The 14021-nt window shown below is 41.4% G+C and overlaps 1 protein-coding gene across 1 annotated transcript in view; it reads left to right on the top strand.

Moving 5' to 3' along the window:
- The first annotated feature begins 1181 nt into the window (after positions 1-1181).
- The window catches only part of LOC146501464 (clathrin coat assembly protein AP180-like), a 29273-nt gene continuing 16433 nt past the window's right edge, over positions 1182-14021 (top strand). Inside the window, exons 1-4 of the mRNA XM_085132615.1 lie at positions 1182-1874; positions 1992-2268; positions 11607-11749; positions 12381-12456. Coding sequence (XP_084988741.1) covers positions 2139-2268; positions 11607-11749; positions 12381-12456 — 349 coding nt within the window. The 5' untranslated portion in view covers positions 1182-1874; positions 1992-2138. The remainder of the gene's footprint in view (positions 1875-1991; positions 2269-11606; positions 11750-12380; positions 12457-14021) is intronic.

Here is a 14021-nt window from a genome sequence, read left to right as displayed (position 1 = left end):
GTCCCCAGACGTCTGTTGAGTGTTGTAAGAAGAAGGGGAGATGCCACACAGTGGTGAAAATGGCCTCGTCCCAACTTTTTTGGGATTTGTTGACACCATGACATTTTGAATCACCATATTTTTCCCTTAAAATGATAACTTTTCTCAGTTTAAACTTTTGTTCCATGATTTATATTCTATTCTGAATAAAATATTGACATTTGCCATCTCCACATCATTGCATTCAGTTTTTATTCACAATTTGTTTAGTGTCCCAGCTTTTTTGGAATCCGGTTTGTATATAAAACCATTTCAGGTGACAACCCCATGAAGCTCATTAAGAGAATGCCAAGAGTGTGCAAAGCAGTAATCAAAGCAAAGAGTGGTTATTTTGAAGACCTAAAACATGTTTTGAGTTATTTTACACTTTTTTGTTTCTGCATAATTCCATATGCTTTAAGTGAAAATCTACACTGTAATAGTCATCAAAATAAAGAAGAAACATTAAATAATTAGGTGTGTCCAAACCTTTTACTCTTATTATATTTAAATATATGTATGTGTGTAGTTTCACACCTACTGATCACTAATTCGGCAGCGTAAGTCACCATGGCAATTTAGCCTGGCAAGAAGTGAATCCAGAGTCAACCTTGAAGTTACCTGGATAAGCCCAAATCTGGCTACAGGCTGGTGTCCATCTTTTTAATAAGTATCTTGTTAATAATTAAATAAAAAAAAAAACTAGCCTAAATAACAAGAACACAAACAAGATTCACAATATCAGATAAGGGCTCATAATAGCAGCATAAATGATTATACAATGTCTATCTTTACTTTGGTTTTACGTGAGCAACAACATGGCCGGGTCTACCCAGAATGCATCGTGATTATCGAGCTCTCTGGCAGAGTTGAGCTACAAGCAAATGCGCTAACTCACCATATGGCATACATCCCCAATATCATCTGCTCTGAATACAAAATACGTGATGTTCCCAAATACAAAAAAAAAAAAAAAAAAAAAAAATGTGATCAGTAGTTTTTTGTGGTTTAACGTGTGATTAAAATACCTCTGCCGATCACATATTTAAAAGGAGCCTGCTTAGAGCAGGAATTGTTTCACCTTCATCATCTGTCACTCCGCGTGATCTACGAGCAGCCCCGGTGTGATACAGCCCACATGCAGCAACTAGTATGCCACCATGACGGTGGTGTATTAAGACTTTGGCGCAAATTGATAGCGATTTCTGTACTGTGACCCCCCATGCCCACACCCCTTTAAGAGACGTGGTGATGCGACGTGTGTCACCCAACCCTGTCCGAGAAGCTGCCGAGAGGAGGAGAGTCTGGATGGACTTGTAGACAGGTCAAATAAATAAACAAACCACAGGGGGAAGGGGAAAAGGAAATTCCCTCCTCGCTTTTCCTGTTTCCGAGCCTCTTGCGCTGCGCAGTGTTGGCGACGGGAAGCGGTGCGCAATTTTCTATCGCTCTAAGGACCACAGCCTGAAACGGCATTCCCGAGCCGAGACTGACGGATCAAAGAGGAAAGAAAAGCCGCAATCTGACGACCTGCTTTGCACTGCGGGTTCTTCATTTATTCAAAAGCTTTTTTTAATGCAACAACGAAGGAGGGAAAGAGAGCGAAAACCGGTGTTCCCCTCCAACAGGGATATTTGACCGACCTATGCAGCGCTGATTTATATACGTTATTTTTCAGAAACACTGTTGTACGATTAGACGAGTCTATTCCATTGCTGGAATAAATTTCACCGGGTTGAGAAAATAGCTTTCATCGCCAGCTTGTTACATAACCGAGTGGCTTTAGCTCTCCAAGGTGCTGAACTGAACGCTCGGAGCCTATAACAGGACGAGCCGCCGGGAATTCACAACCTTGCGTAAGTCTACTCATGCAACGGCGAATATTAACAACGTGACCACACGATTTACTGCGAAAATAACATTTATCCAGCTCATTTTTTCTGCTTTTCCCCCACCCCCCTCCCACACATAAGGTCGCAGGCCTATATCATCTAGGAGAGGGACGCACTCATCTCACTGAACCGCAGGGAAGAAGCTGGGTTGTATTCGTATTTCCCCCCTCCCCCTCACCGTCCTGTGGTGAAATAAATTCCTGAGGAGGTCGAAACAACTAGGAGAAAATGTCGGGGCAAACGCTCACGGATCGCATTGCCGCTGCGCAGTACCAGCTAACGGGATCGGATATGGCCCGGGCTGTCTGCAAAGCCACCACTCACGAAGTGATGGCGCCCAAGAAAAAGCACCTGGAATGTAAGTGTGGCCCTCATCCTCACTGCACTGACTGTAGCTTTATAGGTCCTAGGCCTTACTTATTACACAGCCACACACGCAGACCATGCCAGCATTATGGGCTTGTTCGTTCCGTTTACTTAAATGGGTGTGCTGCAGGATATAGTAGCCATGGTGATGACCCCCTCTGTTGACCCTTTGTGTCCAGGGAAGATGGTGGACACCCAGGGAGAAAGAAGGAGAGATTGGGAAGGAGAAACATGTAATATTTTAAGGTAGTTTGACAGACACATTTAAGTTCCCCTCCCTCCCTGTGCTGTTTCAAGGCCACTTTCTTTTACTCCATGCTGAAACCGACTGTAACCGAGGTGGTGGCAGCATACAGGAGCCTGTGCACTAACTGGGTTAGAGTGGAGCCATTTAAGACCAATAAAGTCACAGCTGAATTAAATTACAAACCTCACAGCTTCATTGACACATCTACAGATGACAGCAGGAGCCACCTCCACAAATCATCATTACCACAAACACTGAGTCAAACCAAAGCAGTGGCACTGCTCTGGATAGTTTGATTGGCTCTTTTTCTTGTATGTCTGCCTGTGTGTTTTCCAAGGGTGTGTGTGTGTGTGTGGTCAGGTCTAGTCTGGTCCTGTGTCTTCTGCTAGGACTTTATATCTTGTGATCCACTCCCCTGCTGAATAATTTAAAAATCAGCCAATGGCTGTCTTGCATAATTTACAAAGCCAAAGGTGACAATGCAAAAGCTAGACTACACCAGAGAGCATTGTTTCCTCATTCTCTGCTGCTCCATGTGATAGTTTCAGTGTTTCTAGCTTTCAGTGGTGCAGATTTGGACATGTGCATGTGTGGACGTGTTGGGAAAACGTTTACCGGCACTGCTTGTAGCCTTTTTGTCCAAGGACATAAAACTGCTGCAGACATGTAGAGATTTCTCTATATATTTTCATTTAGTAAGCTATAACATAAACATGTGTCTTTTATTTCCATCATCAAATAGGTTATACTGGGTCTATTTCTAGGGCAATTCAACAGGGCAGTTCAACAGACTTCTGGTATGTAGGCCACTGTGCCTCTGCTGCAGTCTTGGCTGGAGGAAATTCCTCACCTCAAAACAGTAAAACACATTTTCACTATGAAGACCTATAAAGAGCCACACATATCAACAAAAATCTAATAAACAACTAAAGGCGCACTAGGGTAATTTTTAATTATCAAAACATATCTTATTAGCTAGCTTTCAGTGTTTTTGATTAATAATATTCAATAAATTATGCAACTACAGGTTTTAGTTATTGCTTGGTGATTATTAGGGTTATTCAACCCTTGGGCTTGACATGCATGTGTAGCGGTGGTTGTGCAGTGCAGTTGCCAAGGGAACAGATTAATAGTGTCAGGGGGCAGTGTAATGACAGAAGGGGACTCTGAGAAGAAAGAGTGGAAATGACAGGCCTGTCATCACTAGACTGCAGAGGAAATCACAATGGATGTGTAGCTATTAAACTGAGACATTTGTTTTGGTCTTTCAGTACAGTTAACTGTCTGACCTTTTTAGTGACACGGTCTACTTTTATGAGAACAAATTACTGATTTGATTGTCTTTAGCACCATAATAAGTAGTCTTAGAAGAAGCAGGTGTGTAAATATGGATTAGTAAGAACATACAGGTGCCTTTCCACTCATGAATAAACTACAAACTAAAAGCTCAAAATGTTATGTGCTTTTCCTTTGGAGCAAAAACCGCCTTGTCTTTTGACTTAGATGTCTGTGTTTGATTTTATTATGAAACGGGCTGGGGCTAAACAACACACTGCATTGAATTTTGTATTTCTGGTTTGTCTAGTCATGCATGGTTATGGCAAACATAGTGAAAGAAACAATGGAGGGCATGTACAGAGTTGATGTATCCACCCAAGGTCAATGAAAGCGTAGTGTTTTCTCATCACTACAGGCACTGATTGTCACTTTTTTAAAGGTCAAATTGGTATAAAAATTGCTGTTATGAAGAGTGTCCCAGTGTTCTTACCTGGTCTAGAACTATGTCACACGAGCTTTAGATTATTCAGTCAGTAGTTTAGTTTTTGATGGCAAAAGAACCAAACACATCCCCACCAGCATCTATAAACTTCACAAACTAAAATTTTACATCTCCTCAATTTAAAGATGCAATTCATAAGTGGAAGGGGTTGCTGGATAAATTATATGACCTCACTTATATGCTGTGTGGGCCAGTCCTTGGTATTGCCTATTGTCAGTGACTCTGGGAGGGGGCATCTAAAGCATGTGTGAGGAAGTATAAATGCAGGAAGAAACCAAACTGCTTAGATGTCAGACATCATTGAGTTTATGTTTTTTTCATTGACTGTCTTTCATTCAACATGATTAAAAAGAGTAATGAATCACAGACTGTAAAAAAATCCTCAACATTGCTATTCCGTCACCTGGTGCTAGCTAATTAGCATGCTAACTTAAGCAGACAGTACAATATACTAACTTACATATTTGACAACTTCAACATACTATAATGTCCTATTTTTTAATTCTTCACAGTCTGTTTAGTTAGATTAAGTTTCTAAACAGTGTTTTAAAGAAACACTGTATATATTGTAAGTGGAATATTGCTATTTTCAGATTGCAGAGTAACATGGAAGAGGCTTTATGGTGTAGTGGATTACACATTTGCCTAACAAGTGAAAGATCCCTTGTTTGATGCAGACCCAAAGGGAAGAGACACAACTTCCTTTTGGGTCTGCATCTGCATAAAAATTCTGCCAACTCAAACATATGGAGCTACTTGCTGTAGTGACCTTTCGTGAGCAGCCAAAAGTAGCTAAAGTATCATGGGAGCACTAACTTCCTAATTTCCTGTTGTCAGCGTGAGATGAATTTACTAGCTTTGGCTAATTTTGATGTATTTAGATAAAGCAAGGCTAGAAAGTTTTCCCCTGTTTTGAGAACTTATGCTAACCTGTGCTAACCATCAAATATCTTTATCCATACACTGTATTTCACATATAAACACTAGAGTAATGGTAGAATAGAATAGAATAATCCTTTAATTGTCCCACAAGGGGAAATTTGGGTGTAACAGCAGCAAGAAAGACACATATACAAACAAACAGTACACAAGACACAGAACAGAAACATACACAATTTTTACATATTTACATCAACGACAATGGTTACCAAAAACAGAGTACTGTACCGTTATTAAATTAAATAAAATTTAATACAGATCAGAGGCAAACCCTGGTTATAGTGTGAATCGGTTCTGAAACTTCTGTAGGTGGCAGCGTGGGAGTTGATGGAGAAGTCTGCAGTGTAGAGGGTGAAGAGGAACGGTGCCAGCACAATTCCCTGTGGGGCCCCCGTACTGCAGACAAGCGTATCAGAGACACAGCCCTGTGACATCACATACTGTGGGCATTCTGTGAGGTAGTCCAGAGTGGTGGTCCACTCCCGATAGCTCCAGCTTGTCTCTCAGAAGTCGTGGCTGGATGGTGTTGAAAGCACTAGAGAAAGCAAAGAACATGATCCTCACAGTGCTTCCAGGCTTCTCCAGGTGAGTCAGAGCTCGGTGCAGGAGGTAGATGATGGTGTCCTCCACCCCGATGCCAGGCTGGTAAGCAAACTGCAGCGGATCCAATGAAGACCTCACCAGGGGGCGCAGATGGTTTAGAACCAACCTCTCGAGGGTCTTCATCAGATGTGATGTCAGGGCTACCAGCCTGTAGCTGCTGAGGTCCTTGGGATGGGAGGTCTTTGGTACCGGTACCGGAGAAGACTCTCTTCTTCTCCTTGAGGAGAGCCTTTATTTCAGGATTTATCCATGGCTTGTTGTTAGAAAAACACCGTACCTTTATGATGGGTACGGTGTTGTCCACACAGAAGTTCATGTAATCTGTAATGCAGTCTGTGATGCTGTTGAGGTCATCCTCCAAAGGGCTGCAGAGGTTGTCCCATACAGTAGAATGGAAACAGTCCCTCAGGGCCTCTTCAGTCTCTGCCAACCATTTCACAACTGGTTCTCTGTGTACTAAAGGTTTATACACAGGCTGGAGATGAACCAAGTTGTGATCTGAGCCCCCCAGGGGAGGGAGAGGTGATGAGCTGTATGCCTCCTTGGTGTTAGCATACAATAAGTCCAATGTTTTATTGTCTCTGGTGTGGTAGGTGACATACTGGGTGAAGGCAGGGAGAGTGGAGGATGGAGAGATGTGATTAAAGTCCCCAGAGATCAGGAAAAGGGCCTGAAGATGCTGTGTTTGGAGTCTGCTGGTTACAGTGTGCAGGATCTCACAGGCTGGTGCAGCGTTAGCAGAGGGCGGGACATACACAGCTATCATAATGACGTGTGTAAACTCTCGCTGTAAATAGTGCGGTCTCATGCTAACCGCTAGCAGCTCAATGTCCTTACAGCCTAGCATCTCTTTGATAGATAAATGCCCAGAGTTACACCATCTATCGTTTACAAACACAGCCAAACCCCCTCCTCTCTTCTTACCACTCTCCATTGTTCTGTCTGCCCGGATCAGATGGAAACCGTCTATGTTTATGTGTGAGTCCAGAGTTAGCGCGGTTAGCCACGACTCTGTGAAGCACATCACGCTGCATTCCCTGTAGCTCCTCTGATGTTGGATTAGAGCCGCCAGTTCATCCATTTTTTTGGGGAGCGATCTCACGTTCCCCATAATAACAGATGGAATCGCTGGCCGGTACCTCCTAACCTTACTGCGACGCCCAATCCCGGCCCGAGTGCCGCGTCTCTTCCTCCTCACCTATCAGGGGATGTTGGCTCGCTTGGCGGTAGGCAGAACAGCGGAGGCCCCGAGGGCTAACAGCTGATCCCTGCTGTAAACAATGGGCGGTCGGACCTCCACGCGCTCCCCGGACACAGATGCCGTAAAAAATGTGATAAAAAACACGATTGTCCATAAAATTCTGAGCTCCATTGTGGAGTAGTACAGTCCTCAATAAAAAAAAACAAGAACAAGAAACACAATAACAACAAAAAAAGAGAAAAAAGGACTCGGTCAGGTCGGAGCTGCTGATACTGGCTGCCAGCTCGGAGTGGCGCAGGAATCCATGGTACCTTCTGTCAGCAAGTTAGATGTTTCCCAAAATGTTAGCTGATTAAAACATTCTGCTAAGTGGTGCAGTGAGGTCCCATATGAGATACTGGTCACATTAAAAGCTCCTTATTTTGCTTTTATTTACCACAGAGATTGTAATGTTTAGCTAGCTGTATATGCTAGGTCTGAAATTTATGTGTTATATATTTCCAATGAACAACCGCCTATAGTATTATTGATAGCATTATAAATCTTCACATGTAGCACAGCAAGCAGATGTGTTCTGCTTACATTATCTAGAATATTCGGGCTGCTGCACGATTTTGTTGTGTAACTGTGAAACTCATTCCTCAGTCTCAGACTAAGATGTAGGGTAGAAAACGCACACCGAGACACTGTGGTGCAGAGACATACTCAGTGTGAGGTCTCGCAGTTCATTCTTAGAACTCGTGGATTACCATAAGAGTCTTTATTTAGCTCAGCCAATCCTCATTATGCACACATAGGCACACCAGTTGTATGTCAGTGTGTGTTTGTTTCGGGTTATGGTACCACAACACAGCAGCATGGATTATAACCCGTGATATGGCTAATATGGCAACATAGCTAACATCCATAAAAGGATGAGATTATGCATGTAAATTGATATTTATTATGAGCTGGACATCTGAGAAAATGGCTCTTGGTTAGCGCTGTGTTCATGCTGCTAATAGAAATCTAAACTTGTAGCTGTGCCAGTGACATGATAATGTTATATAATCAAATCTCAGCCATTGTGGATCCTGACTCTGTTTGTGTGTGTTTGGACACACAAACAGGACAATCAGGACAATCTTTAACAAAACATAGAGTATATTCAAATATGGGAGGGGGATGATTGGTTTAAATTATAAAAAATGAGAGAAGATTTGCTTTAACATAGACTAAATGACACTAAAGTGGGAAAATGGAGACAACATCATATCTAAACATGTACAGTGGAAGGACTGATGTCACCCCAGCCTTCATTAAAAACATCAGACATCTTTGGAGCAGCTGAAGTGTCGCTGTTACCATCTGGTGAAGCTGTACAGATGGACTGGGGTGTAATTAGTTCAACAAAGATCAAAGGAAGAGCTGCGATCATCACTGTGAACCAGCTAAAACACATTCATGGAGCACATCCACCTGCTGTTTATTTTCATTTTGTCCGGTTCGTTTTGTGCTAAGATCATCAGTTCCATCAGATCATCAGTGAGACATCCTACAACGCCACAGACAAAAAGCTGATAATGAAGACGTGTTAGGTGATGAGCAGTGTGTAGAACAGGGTGTGTGAGGTGTAGCAACCAACCACAACAGAAAAGAACAGGATCAGTGATTAGTAATAATCCGTTTACAGCACCCCAAGCATTAAAACCCCCAACCCCCCAACCAGCCTGTTGTCTGGACCCTGAGCAGCTTCATTGCTCAAACTCGTATATCGCTTCATTTATTGCACACTCATCTGACTCCCTACTGTTCTCTCCCTTCTTGTCATCCCTTTTCTCATCACCTTGCAGACTTGTGGTCTGGTTTAATTTATAGTTTGCTCTCTACCTATTTGAAACAAGCTCAAGGTCTATTGAATACAATGGCCTTCCACTCCCTCCATTATCACAGATGCCCGCCAATATTTGCTGCATTTCTTTCTGTATGGATGCACTCAGTTCTGTCCTTGTTGTTCAGATGCCAATGTCAGCAGGACACAAAACAATGTACAGCTACACTATGCTACGTTTAAGCGAGCAAGAACATATAAAACAAAATGTTCATCTGTTCTACTGCCACAGTGAGCACAACATATACAAAATCTACCAATGGATACATTTCTGTCACGTATTTCAAATGTATTTATGGCCTATTTGAAAACATCCTGCAAAACACTTCATAAATGCCTGTCAGTGCCCTCTCAAAGTGTTACTACTTCTGTTTCAGCTAAACTTTTTGTGCCTACTTTTCAGCCACATGCCATATTCTTTCTTTGTTGGAAAGAAAACAAACTGATGCCAAACTCAATCAAAGCATGAACAAAAGAAAAAAGAATAAACAAACTGTTCATTATTCATTGCAGATAGGCATCGGCATCGGTTCTGCATCAGCCATCATGGCTGATGCAGAACCGTTCACAGTTCATGTCATCATACCATTATTTTAAGCTTGTGAGTAATGCTGACGCACAGCATATGGACAAAAGTATTGGCCCACACCTCTTAATCTTTGAATTTAGGGCTTTCATTCAAGTATATAAAATCAAGTACTAAGTACTTAGCCATGCAGTCTATAAACATTCCTGAAAACATGGGTCATTCTAAAGAGCTCACTTAAGCATTACAGAGAGTCAGTTTGTGAAATTTCTTCCCACCTAGATATTTCACAATCAACTGTAAGTGGTATTAATGCAAAGTGGAAGCACAGTAACTCGGTCAGTCGAGAACACTTAAAGTCACACAGTGGGGTGCTTGAGTGCTGAGGTGCATAGTGTGAAAAAGTCACCAGCGCCCACGGACATTAACATCAGCACAAAAAGTGTGCACTGGGTGCTTCACATCATAAGTGTCCATGGTTGAGCAGTAGCTTCTGTAGGTGTAATGCATGATTAGTGATTATAGCTTTATTAGTTTCAAGCCATGGACCATTCATGTGTCTTTAGTGTCTCTATCTTTATTTCTGCTTATTAGATTTTTATTTTTTTACATTTTCAATACAAAAACTCAGTTTTCTTTTGCTATCAGCCGTGGTATGTTAGATATAGAGAATGAAAATCTTGAGTGTTCACAAGACGAACATGAGTCTGAAATAGATTGAGAAATCACATGAGTCAAACCTTTTCAAAACCCGAATCTTTTGGTTTTTCTCAAAACAGAAAAACTGTGAATCGGTATTTGGGTTACGCCTAGGTTCATCTTATCTGTATCATTACTGTCAAAGTACGTTGTACCTTCTGTTATATTTTTTACTGATGCAATAGTCAGGACTCTTTATTTCTGGAGACTTCTCTGTCTGAGTATCTGAACTGGCAGCCAGGGAGAGATGACAAAGCATAATTCTCTCTCTTTCTCTCTCTGCATTGTCAGCGTGTGTCCCCCCCTTATGTGAGTCTGTGTGTGTGTGTGTGTGTGTGTGGGTGGCTGGGTTCTTGCACCAACATTTGGTATGTGCATCAGGTCTTTCTCCTGCCTGAATATTTTCAAAGCTGTCTGGCGCAGCTCTGCAGTGAGCACTTTGCCTCCTCACTTAATCAAAATTTAATCAGAGCAGTTAAATCAGGGCAGAAAATCTTGCAGACATGTGTCTAAGAATAAGTTCACTTCCCTTTTAATAGCATATAATAAGCTATTTAATGAAGGGTGTAGGAAAGTTAGTGAATCAGGAAGTACAGAGGATTAGTAAAGAGGAAGTGGGGGCAGCTATGAAGAGAATAAAGATTGGAAAGGTGTTTGGTCTTCGAGACATTGCTGCAGAAGTATGCAGATGTCTAGGAGCAATGGCAGTGGACTGTTTGACCAGAATGTTTAATACAATCCTGGAGAGTGAGATGAAGCCTGAGGAAAGGAGATGAAGTCTACAGGAACCAATTTTCAAGAACACGGTGATGTGCAGAGCTGTAGTAACTACAGAGTAATAAAACTAATGAGCCATAACATGAGGATATGGGAAAGAGTTGTTAAAGCTAGATCAAGAAGAGAGGTGAAGACCAGTGTGCAGCAGCATGGCTTCATCCAGAGAAAGGGCACTACAGACGTGATATTTGGCTTGAATGGAGAAGATCATAAGGAGTTGCAGTGTGTTTTTGTAGATCTAGAGAAAGCACATGATGGGGTACTGTATGAGGAAGTCAGGCATGACAGAGAAGCATGTGAGGGTGGTGCAGGACATGTATGAGGACAGTGAGACAGTAGTGAGGTGTAAGGTAGAAGTGACAGATTGATTGAAGGTGGAGTTGGTTTGCATCAAAGCAGAGAGCCTAGAGAGGTGGAGGCATGCTGTTGAATATGGAGCTGTCAGTCAGGAGGAAAAGAAGAATACCACAGAGAAGACTCTTAGATGTAGTAAAGGAGAGCATGCAGATTCTTTGCATGACAGAAGCGGATGTAAGTGATGGGGTGAGATGGAGACAGGCAATCCACTGTAGTTTAAAGAAGAAGAAGAAGACGACGACAATGAGCTGTTTAAAGTTATCACAAGGTTAAAGCACTCTGTGAGAGAACCTTTGACAGATGAGGAGAACTCTTTGTTGCTGTGTTGCAGACCTGGTGTCAGCCACCAATACCACCAACGTGAACATCCCTCAGATGGCTGACACACTGTTTGAGCGATCCACCAACGCCAGCTGGGTGGTCGTCTTCAAGGCCCTCGTCACCACACACCACATGTGTGTCTATGGCAATGAGGTTAGTGAACAGTAAACAGACCATTCAACATGTGAAGCAGTTTGGTTTAAGCTTGAATCTCTTCTAATCAGGATAAAAGATAAATAGAAATGCTGAATAGTATATATTATAGTATACTTTGATATAGTAAAGTTTTTTTTCCTAATTGCTGACAAAAACAGTCACCCCTTTGAAATAAATAATAAATGTCTGGTGTGGTGTGAAGTTACCACTTTAGAGAACTGAAATTGGTCTTTCAAGGCATTTGCAGGAAGGCTGATGTTTCACAAATAAATAGAGGCTTTGACCACAAGTTAGTGGAATGGGTCCACTGTGCATTACTCCTGTAAAAGCTATTAACCCTCTCAGGCTCAAATTCAACTTTTTGTTGCTAATGCACAATCAAGTCCTGTAGTGGTACTTCTGAGTAAAAAAAAACTCATAAAATATGTATGTGGGGTAATCAGGTTGTTAGTGTTTAACTGTTGCAAATCGGCAATGCCTGCCTGGAGAGGGTTAAATGATGTAATAAAAGCTTGAAAAGCACAACAAAGAAAGCCCTTACTAGAGATGTCAAAGCTGTGTTGTTGGCTGTAGTTTTCAGCTTTGACTTCTACAGGAATGTTCACTGGGTTTTCTTTCTCTTTCTCAGAGGTTCATTCAGTACTTGGCATCCAGGACATCCTTGTTCAACCTCAGCAACTTTATTGACAAAACCGGATCTCATGGTAAGACGACAGTCTGATCAACTGTAATATTCTCCCTTTGTATCGTTGTGTATCGTTCTTTGTAAATGGCTAATCTGATAATAACCGCACATTACTGAACTTTCTCATCCTTTTCTCCTTAGGTTACAGATTTTAGAGAAGAACCTACATTAAGTTAGGAAAAATAGGAACTAACAGGAAAATAACAAATATCACATATCAGCTACAATCCCAGCAGCCGATCTCAGTGCTAATGGATCAGCCGCTACCCTTCCATATATACATTCAATCTAGGGTGTTGTTTAATTTGTTGCACGCTTTTCAAACCACTTCCTTTCCTGCTCCACCTTTCATACTCGCTCGGACTTAATCGGTGTCAACTAATGAGATCCATAATTTGTTGGACAAGGATAGAATTTTTGTAGTTTCATCTCTACACAACCAGACAATCTAAGTGATGTGCAGACTTGAAGAGTTACAGCCCTTTAAATACACAGCTCCCTCATTTTCAGAGATTTAAAAGGAATTGGACAAACTAACATAATTTTAAATATAAGGACTGTTTTTAATACTTGGATGGAAATCCTTCCCAGTTTATGGTTGCTGAAGTTTAGAACCCATGGACATCACCTGAGGCTGTATTTGTTCCATTGCAAGGTGGCTGCTAAGCCTTTACTGCAGCCACCTTTATTGCAGAGTCTTTCCATGTACGGTTTTATTCATTAACTGAAAGTCAGGTGACTGACTTGGCCTTTGAAGAATTTTTTTTTTTTGCCTTGACAAACTGTTGCATTGCTTTTGTATTTTGGGTCATTATCCAGTCCTAAAAATCTAATTCTGGCCTTTCTGTTTTTGAGTGAAACCAGTGATTTGCACCTTGTTATAAGCCATCTTCCATTCATGAATGCATCTCTCGATAATGATATGTCTACTTCCTTAAGAATGTCCCTTTTCTTAACTATGGAAAAAATGCCGTCATCATGCATTTTGTTGTCTTCTGATGTATTTCGGACCTTTTAGAGTTGCTTAACTGGCCAATGCATTTTTTCCTTTTAAGAATGTACCAGATCACTGATTTGACCCTCACAAAGGTGTATTTTTAGCCAAATGACGACCTCACTAACTTGCACTGACATCCCTTTGGGCCCCTATAATTACAGTGAAAAGCTATGAAACCTTATTATATCAAATATTGTGTCTTGTGACTTAATTTGTCATGAAATAATAAGATGACAGGTCTCACTTGAATTGGCAGATTCATTTTAGCCTCTGCAAATGGGGGCTACATAAAAAAAACTGCTAAAATTCCTAAATGCATTTGCATTATATTTTTTGTTTGATGTGGTACATTACCACTGTGGTAATGTACAGAGGCTACAAAATTGTGTGTTCAGCAAATTATGGACCAAACTGTCTCAGCTACACATGGAGAAATTGTGATTCCTGTTATATTGACTGCTTTAGGGATACACTGTTTACTGCAGGTTCTAAAATATATTTTCCCACTAGGACAAAAAGAGATCAATGCATGAAGTGAGCTGTTGAGAAACAAATGACAAATAATAGAAATAATCAAGAAACAAATA

Source organism: Neolamprologus multifasciatus, chromosome 15 (assembly GCF_963576455.1).
Source record: "Neolamprologus multifasciatus chromosome 15, fNeoMul1.2, whole genome shotgun sequence".
NCBI lineage: Eukaryota > Metazoa > Chordata > Actinopteri > Cichliformes > Cichlidae > Neolamprologus > Neolamprologus multifasciatus.
The sequence above is the reverse complement of the archived record's forward strand: the minus strand, read 5'-3'. Positions and strand labels throughout refer to the sequence as shown.